The sequence below is a fragment of the Xenia sp. Carnegie-2017 genome, unplaced genomic scaffold, assembly GCF_021976095.1.
Source record: "Xenia sp. Carnegie-2017 unplaced genomic scaffold, XeniaSp_v1 HiC_scaffold_14, whole genome shotgun sequence".
Taxonomy (NCBI): Eukaryota; Metazoa; Cnidaria; class Anthozoa; order Malacalcyonacea; family Xeniidae; genus Xenia; species Xenia sp. Carnegie-2017.
Window position 1 is genome coordinate 8681868 of NW_025813447.1, and position 9310 is coordinate 8691177.

Genomic DNA, 9310 nt, shown 5'->3' on the forward strand with positions numbered 1-9310 from the left:
TGTGGTTACCAAGTTGCTAAATATGTACACACTCTAAAATAACTGTCAAAATTAAATCAGTACTTTACAAAATCAAGTGAACAATTCAGCTAGCAGCATTTTCACTTGTACGTTTCAATTGAATGAAAGCAAATGCAAAGAACGAAATTTTCAAGATGGAAAACTATAGCACTGAAAAACTTCAAACCAATATCCATCAGTGCAAGTATTGGAATCAAAGAATTGCTTCAATATTATAAACTAATACTATGTTTCAGACATGTACTAAAATAGGCATGCCTGCGGTGTTATTCATCTACGTCGCAATGTTATGGTCAAACAATATAAGCTCTCCTCTAATTAGGGTGTTCACATGTGTGAGTTTGAAAAAACTACATTATGTTACATATGTGTATATTACAATAGAATAATGTACAATGTTGTCTAATTCTTTGATTCTTCAGTTTTGCTTTTGTTTTGGTAAGACTTTGATAGTAGTTCAACTCGTATTGTTGTTCTTTTAACGGGTTTCTTTTAAACTCTGGTAATTTTCTGGGTCTTCATAGTTATCTGTGAATGAATAAAATGATATAGTATAATTTGCTGTTGGATATATGCTGCTTGACATGTTTATCGCAGAATTTAACTCGCCTGATGAACTTTCTTTGTCGCCCTGGATGCTTTGTTGCCCCGAATCTGTGGTCATTATCACATATGGTGAATAGTCATCTTCTACGATGTAATCTTTTGGCTTCTCAGAGTTTGTCACGAGAACACTGCAATTATAAATGCAATAAGATAAACACTAAACAAAGTAAAGTGGCGTATAAAACAGAGAGTTTGTCGTTGTGAAAGGCACATTTGCGATGGTGAACAGCCAAAAGTTTTTAGAGTTCCGAAAACCAATAAAAGCCCAAAAGTTCTAAAACCCAAGAAATCCATGAAAAGCTCAAGAGTCCTGAAAAGAACTGTTTTATACAGTTAGAGCAGTAATTGAAAAGTTCTGAAAAGAACTATTTTAGATAATTCAGACGCTATGAATTTAGGCAGACAACTCGTCAGATGTCAACGTCTGCCAGCTGTTTAGAGCGGTATAAAAATGATCAACGTACATTTAACTTTTTGGCGACTGCACCATGTCACCATGATTATTACTATATGATGTAGCTATTTATACTTTTCATAAGCTGATTATATTTATTATATTTCAGTGATAGCCACTTCCAGGCAGCATTCCTAGACTACAATAATAGATGGAAAACTTATGATTCATTAGCACTTGAATGATTTTACCAACAACGTAGGTTGGTTACTTACTGGCAACCAATTTTTTACCCATTAAATTTTTACAATGACATGCAGTATAGTGTTGCCTTTATTCCCTGTAACCTATTCACCGTTTAATCTTGGACAATATTCTACACAAATACAAAAATTCCCTCACTTTCCTATCTTTTTCCTCAAAAACAAAATAACAGTTATCAAAGCCACGATAACCATTACAGCAAACGCCAACGTAACGACGAGGGCTACGAAAGATTTGTCGTTTATAAATGATTTTGCTTTTCCTGTACTTTTCATTGTAGTTTTCTTTGCATTGCTAAAGACAAAGTTGTATAATGTGAGTGCCACGTTCGTGTAACTGCATATGTATAATTAAGTAAAAGATGTTTGCTCTGCACAGGCTTATGCAAACCGAGGAGACCTTTGGGAGAAACTCGAGAGCAGATCAGTGCAAGCCAGAGACCGAAGGTCGAGAGTTCTCACAAACGTCTCTGAGGTTTTTTTTAAGCCAGTGCAAACACGAAAAACATCTTTTATTTCTTTTATAAAATAAAAATAATGCAAAACAGACAAGTTTAAAGTTAACGTTTTAATTTTTCCTCTAAAATGTATACACGATTAATTTGAAAATTCTCTTTTAAGGATTGATTGTTATGATTGATTTGATTGGTTGAGATGTGTTTTGCACAGGCTAATGCAAACACAGCTCTAGACCAATCAGCGCACGCGTTTCTTTGTGTTTATTTTATAATTTATTATCAAAAATGCGTTGATCTGTGCAAACTGCTTCCCTCTGTTCCAAATGTTTTCAACTATTTAAAGCAAGTGCGGTTGTGTAAGCTCTCCAGTGGGGATCTCGTAGTAAAAATTACCAAGTCTGGTCACAACGCACGTTGATCTCACGCATTCTGTATTCACAACCACCAGAATAGTTTTATGCAGGGCTCCTCGACGTCGATAATTGGGGGGGGGGGCAGCAATTAGTCGTATATTCGTAGTCACAGCTCGTACAAAACAATTGATTTCAAATGAAAGTAATCAGGCAAAAAATGCATATATGAATATTTACCCCCTGACCCATTATCGACGTTCCAGCTTCCCTGGTTTTAAGACATAGCTATGTAGTTATTATGCTGTATATACTTGCATGATGCTTTACAATAAGTAAATATTGAGAAAAAGCCAATGCAAGACGTTCAAGATCAATTCAAATTTTGAGAAGATGGTGGGCATTCCATGTTTTCTGCACAAATGGTCTTGCTGGCTCAGATCTTAACATGGGTTAGCTCACGTTACACCAACGAACATGTTGAAATCCGTTCTTCAGTAAACAAGATGGTTTTTTTTGGATGTGTTTTATGTTAAATGTTGTATAGAAGCTATAGACTTTAAACACAAGATCGTTGTACATACTCTTTATAAAGTGGATTGTTTCACTTCATGGTGCATTACCTTTTTTATCAATTGGAATCAAATATAATTTAACAATCTAACCTTTCACATTAGTAGTTGTTGATATATTTCTTGACGCTCGATATGTGAAAGGTGTTTTGGAAATCACGGAATTCGACGTTTTCTCTGAAATTTTAGGAATTCACTTTTGGTATATTGTAAGGTTTGAACGTGGTGTATAAAGCGTGACATATCATGGAAAATCTATTATCACGGTCATATATATAAGAGTGCATTGTACATCTGTAAAAACAAGTATTGCAGTCACCTGACATACCTGATGCCATTTGACAGCAGCGAAATTTATCGATATTGTTCAACTCATTTTTACCATTTCCACGATAGAGACCTGTTATGTAATAACCCACTCTCTTACAAATGGACCAGCCTTTTCTATTAAAATCTGTTAAAGAATGCAGAGGTTTGAATTAATATATTTGTCCTAGTAGCTGCACTTACTAAACGTGCGCAGAAACACTAGAATTTTGTTCTTTTGTGAATATAAAACTTTCTTAAAAACGGTGCTGGATGATAGTCAAAAACAGGCCTTATATCATCCATTTAATTGGAGTGATGAGCTTTTATGAAATATGCTTGAATATTTCAGGCCTAGGTCTGTTCACATTTAAAATATTATTGGTGTACAAGAATAACGAGTTTCCTGCTTTCCTCTAATCAACAGCTTGTTAACCACCATCTTCGTCGTGCAAAAAGATGAAAATCTCTTAAAAAGTCTTTGCATGCCTGTGAAAGTTTATTGTTCCTACACGATCATACATATGAATATAGCCACAACAAAAAAGAAAAAATTGTTTTTGGCATAATTCCATTTTCACCATAATGCAGTTTGGTACAAGAAACACTTGCCTTTTGCTATATTTTCATCATAGCACAACCCATAGCGAAGAGGGTGAGATTCTGGCCTACAGCAACGACCGCGATCAATCGAACTCAACGTTGATCTATTGCTGCGATACAATCCACTTAAAAAGTGCCCACGAGGACACTCGCTCCATTTTCCATTTCTAAATTAGTTTTATGGGCGATCAATGATATGCCATCGTAATTCGTTCTTATCCAAAATGGTAGTAGGAATTGTACCTGTTAAGCGACGTACTCCAATTAGCTATCCGGCACACGCCAGGCTCGTTATCGTATGTTTGTGTTGATTCACAGCACCTTGCATCCTCCAAAAGATAAATGGGATCATTTTTTCTTGCAGTGCTACGACGAAATCCGGTGATGAAATGATATTTGTTCTTGCATATGGACCAGCCTCTCGAGTCAAAACTCAACCTCCAGCTAACATTTGCACATTCTCTTGTGCTTGCTAAAAAAGACACAATTGTGTTTGTTTATTTATGTCATAAGAGACCCTCTAAACAATCTTTTATTTACTGACACTTCTCCACTCTCCGTCGTTGTTTCTCAGTGGTACCATTACGAAAAAAGCTACTGATGGAATACTTTCCGAATACCACCATCCTTTTCTAGAAACTTACTTCTTCAACAAGAAGTAATCTCTGCATTATATTGTTCCTTCTCGAAGTCAATATAAACCTTCTGTGATCATTCAAATAAGTAGTGCTACACTTGGCAAGTGTACAAAGTCATTCCTTTTCTAAGTCACTGATCTGCAGTTATTGTTCATCTCAGTAGCGCTACCCTTTACACAACTATTCATTCTCTAACAAGACTATCATCCTCAAGACACTTTTTCTATTTCTCTGTCTTTAGAACTCTTTACATAAACAGTCATTGTTTCAACTGAATGAGGTTATGAGATGAACTGATGGATTGTTTTGGCCAGCTTACAGCTGAGAACCGTTTTCCCAATCCCGGCAAACGGAATATTTTACCAAGAACCAATATGCTGTTTGTCAAAGGTTGCACAATTCAGTATTTCGTACAAAAAACTTAGACGAGCTTTCTTCAATAGCCAGCTCATAAACATCGTTCTTTAAGTTAACATCCTCCACGTACCTTTATGCCATGCACCTAAAACTTTTGCTTTCACACACTGGTCGGTTGTGCGATCGGAAGTTGAAGGACATATGAATTGTAATGTAACGATCGTGCCTTTCAACTGAGGTACGGGTTTTAGCCACTAAAGAAAATAAACTCTCATTATACATTATGAAACACACATTGTACACTATGAACCAAATAATCATTATATTTTGCTGCAAGAAATCGTCTGGTTATACACAGTGATGTAGCAGACTCTTTACTTGGGAGGGCACATATTCATATATTCATGTTCTGCTGCATTAAATTCCTTTGAATCCATTGTTTTTAACAGATGCATATATGAATTTGTGCCCCCATTTAACTGGTACGCCATTGCTTTTACGGGGCGAGCCCTGTCGAAAAAAACAGAAAGAAGGTCTTCTGTAAGATCTGCACAAGACTTCACACTTGTTAAAGTTTGTTATTTACATGTGAAGCTTTTGTAAACTTTCCATGGGAAATGGTTAAACAACATGTAAAAATAAAATAAACATACGATTACTGTGAAATTTATGTTCAAGCACTCTATGTAATTTGGATGAAAATGCAATTTGCGACAAACGCTAGTGTTTGTTACTGACCACCACCTATTAGGTGTACATGGTGTACATGACCGTAATCTGTGAAGTTTGATTCGACGTGTATTACTATTAGTAATTTTGGTAATAATTATATGAATTTCACGATGTTTTACATATGTCAGATTATATTCATGTTTTTTTCTTGAATCGTGCATAATGATTTCAGGGCAAGTGAACTTACTGCATATGTCAACACTCGTGACATCCTTTTACATGGTAAATTTCTAATGCAAATGATCGAAATAATTTTCTATGTATTCACATCGGATCACGTGATCTCACTAGTGATATTTCATGTGAAATTTACGAAAGTGATGTAATTATCACGCACTTTTAAAGTTACGTTATTTTTTTGTGCTCTTAATTCAACGTAGGACGTGTTGAGCCAAGATTGCTCGCTGTCACGGATTATGTCCGGGAACTTCACCAGTGCTCTCTCGAAGCGACAGTTCCTCATTGAATTCCTGTGGGTGTTGAGTGCCGACCGATGTTTTGGATTGTGTGTCATTATATGACCACGCACTTGCAAGCATTTCTCTTCCTTTGGGGGATCTTGAAAACAAAGAAAAATAATCTATATTTGGTAAAAAATGGCGGAGCAAACGCAATCTGTTGCTATGATGATTCGATGGTAACTGCATATGGACGTATATTAAACAGCTGCCCTTTGCCTTTAAAGGAAAAGTAACTATTTATCGCATTAGTCGCAACGTTTTACAATCAACCTGGATTTCTAGAAAGCATGCGAGTAAATGATTTCATGTAGACGTCATACGCTGAAGAGCTACGCCTCCATACTTATAAAGCAACAATCGATATAGCCGATAGTTTCGTAATAGCTTGTACCGAAGAACACCAGGACCAACGGATTTCTTTTCAAAGTACAATCGCACATTCAAAGTCAGGCAGATCAATCGAGCAGAGTTGATAATCCACCCCACACACACTCCTTCCAATAAACGTTGTATATTACGATGAACTCCGTCTCCGACAACACGTTTTGAAATTGCAATGTTTACAAGCATTTAGGAAGATCTTATGTTTTTATCCTAAGCTAGAAAATCGAATGCCTTTCGTAAACTTCCCCCTCCTAATCATGAGGACCACATATAATGGCCCTGATGATTAGGTAATCGTTTCGTTTATCATTAAGGCATATATGCGTTGGATATCCATAATTCTTGTACAACCTGTAGCTATTGTTGTCAAGCGCTTGTCCGTGTTGGCAACACATCCATATCGAACACCGTCGTTATAGAAAGAAGGATTTTCAAATGTGCACAAACAGGAACCATCTTTTTGACATCGGGAAAATCTGCTGCACACATTTGCATCAATTTTGCAGCCATTGATTCCGACATAAAAGCTGTCGATAGCGTTCCTGTAAACAGCGGTTGTTTGGCCGGTCATGGCAGCAAGACCGAACTGTAGATACCACGAAGTCATGAGAATAGACTGTAGGTGCCAGTTGTTCACTGACATCATTGACTGGTGAAGAAAAAAATTCAATTGAAACATGTGGTATTGCAGTACATCAGGATGTGCGAGATACTACAGTCCATCACATTTTCATCATTCGCAGAATTCTAGTAATTAGACGTACATTATTTTTTATACAAAGTGTGGAACATCTTACCAACGATCACCAGACTGAGGTACTTTCCTACAATGCAATTCACAATGGGTCAAAATGAATTATATGATTCATTACAGAATTAAAAGAATGTTCTTCATCAACATTTTCAATTCTTCGTCAATATTGACTTGACTGTTTTGAGTATTTCCATTTCCTCTTCTCAAGTTTCATATAAAGGAAGTATTTGTTGGATCGGTTGGCTGTTGCTAGCGTTTTGTAAACTCCTGTTTTCAGTGCTTATTCTTATGACAAGTTTAGACGGTGCTCGAATGACAAATTATGTCTTTCTTTTGTGTTTCAGTTTCGGTTGTTTAAGTAAGGGGCGGTCTTCAGCATGACTCAAGTTGCAGTCTCGTGATTTCAACACTTCAACTTCAGTCTATTCTCGTTCTTTAATATTTATCTAAGCTCAATTATACTCTCTAAGCGAAGGCGTTTCCAGCGTAGATGTTGAGTGTCGACATAGTAATGTCGAAATCTGCTTTCAACGCAACTAAAAGCCGGGCTGCGTGTTAGGAGAAGCCAAAAGCGTTTACAATAACGTAATCGTAAAGTGATGTGACACAAGATAAGATTAATGAACTCTGTCCCGTACGCCTTCACGCAAGAATCGCGTGGCATCACTGAAATGTATAATGATAATTGTTTCTAAGTACGTACAATTATCATTGGTATTGTAAATGCTACCCAGTTAGTGGTAGCAGTTTCATTTTTACAATTTTTATGACCATTCGTGTATTCTTGAATTGTGTCGGAAAAAGGAGTGCAAATTAAGGAAAAAAATAGGAGTTTTCTACAAAAATTAAATAAATGTCATAGCGCTTCCTCTCTGTCTCTCATTTTTGTAAATTTCACGATGGTGTCTTCTGGTTTACTTTGTTTGTTTGTAATTGCTTGATATTTGATTAATGCTCATGCGAAAGTTTATATATATATTGACAAGGAAAAGTTGTAAATATTCACCGTTTGGGTACCTTTGTATACTAATCCAAAGCGTGTCACCTAATTTAAAGTCTATTAATATCGTATGTAACAAATTGAGTTTTTTCTCCTGCCGTTCTTTTAGAACTTTAACCAATGCTCAAAAGTTGCTTTTAGAAGCAAGTAATGAGCGATCTCAATAGTAAATATACACTAAACTTTAATGAAATAATCATTATTGGTCTGTTTAGTTGCATGATTAAAACACTAGACGAGACGTCTTTATCAAACAAACTGTCAAATATATCACTTAATCTGTCAAAAGCTTGTGCTTTCAGCTAACGTCTTAGATTTTGACCATTTTATCGTCAATTGAATTGGTCTTGGGGTAAACATTGCTTATAGTCGACGAAAAATTTCCGTTTTTATTTACGCACTACACCGACGAATTTATTGAGACCATTGTGGTTGTCTCAATTTGTCGTCGACGTCGTATCGTAACACCTTTAAGCAGAGAACATCTAAGAGTTTCTTTTGCGGAAGACTTAACTAACAATTATGGCTAACAGCAAGAGAAACTTTTGAAATGTCTAGAGAGAGAGTGTGTCTGAAAAGATGATGAAAAATGGAGAGGAGTTGATGATTTAAGAGAAGCACTTCAACAGAGGATCCACGATTTCATTCAGGGCGGGCTGTGTCATTTGAGCATTTGACATAAGGAATTTTCATCAACAAACTGTTATCATAAATGAGCTCAGCTATAATGAATGCGCTCATGCTCTTGGACAGTCTTTGATCGCAAACAGGAAAGTTGCGAAAAAAAATGCTGATATGGTGTGTACCGTGTGTAGTGTGTACTAACTATTGAAGACTGGTTTGAATGAGAAAATAATGCCCATGTCATCAATAACATAGACATAAAGAATTGTCACTAGGCGAAATTGAAAAAGAAGAAGAAGAAGAAGATAAAGAAGAAGATAAAGAAGAAAAAGACCTATGCTTATTATTTCTTGCCTCTTTAAAATGATTAGTAAATTGTTCCTGCGAAATCTTACCCATGTACTCATCAAACTGCAAATTTTTGCTCAAGTGCTTCCAACTGAATGGGAGGTAATCAATTCAATGTGTCCAAGTAGAGTTGTTACCAAATACGCAAGCCAGCAAAAGTTAAACTAAACAGGAAAGTAGGAACTGGGCGAATGAAGGATGCTGGAACAATGTTTAATTCGGGGGATTGGATCCTCGTGCAAAGTTAGTGAAGTATTTTTGAAAACTAAAATAATTTCTTGTCAACTGACTATAAAATGGCCGTTTAAAGCCCTCTATAGGATCTGAAAGTATGAAATCTTCTCAAGATTTTGCATCTCAATTAACCCCTCCTCCCCTTCTCTAATATTAAAAGCGTTCCTGCGTCCCTAAAACTAAATATTTTAATTTTAGCAAGCGC

At 36.2% G+C, this 9310-nt stretch overlaps 1 protein-coding gene across 2 annotated transcripts; it reads right to left on the minus strand.

Annotated features, from left to right (window-relative positions):
* Window positions 1–2341: 2341 nt before the first annotated feature.
* LOC124433827 lies at window positions 2342–7442 on the minus strand. 2 transcript variants are annotated; one of them, XM_046983625.1, is made up of 8 exons: window positions 6943–7442; window positions 6497–6794; window positions 5638–5858; window positions 4699–4822; window positions 3817–4045; window positions 3583–3740; window positions 2984–3118; window positions 2342–2841 (listed from the first exon to the last, which is right to left on the minus strand). In XM_046983625.1, exons 2-8 carry the CDS (start codon window positions 6789–6791, stop codon window positions 2753–2755), a joined length of 1251 nt encoding a protein of 416 aa, XP_046839581.1. In that variant the 5' UTR covers window positions 6792–6794; window positions 6943–7442; the 3' UTR covers window positions 2342–2752. The 2 variants fall into 2 exon arrangements, with proteins under 2 accessions (XP_046839581.1, XP_046839582.1); XM_046983626.1 differs by having other exon boundaries at window positions 2344–2841; window positions 2993–3118.
* Window positions 7443–9310: the final 1868 nt, after the last annotated feature.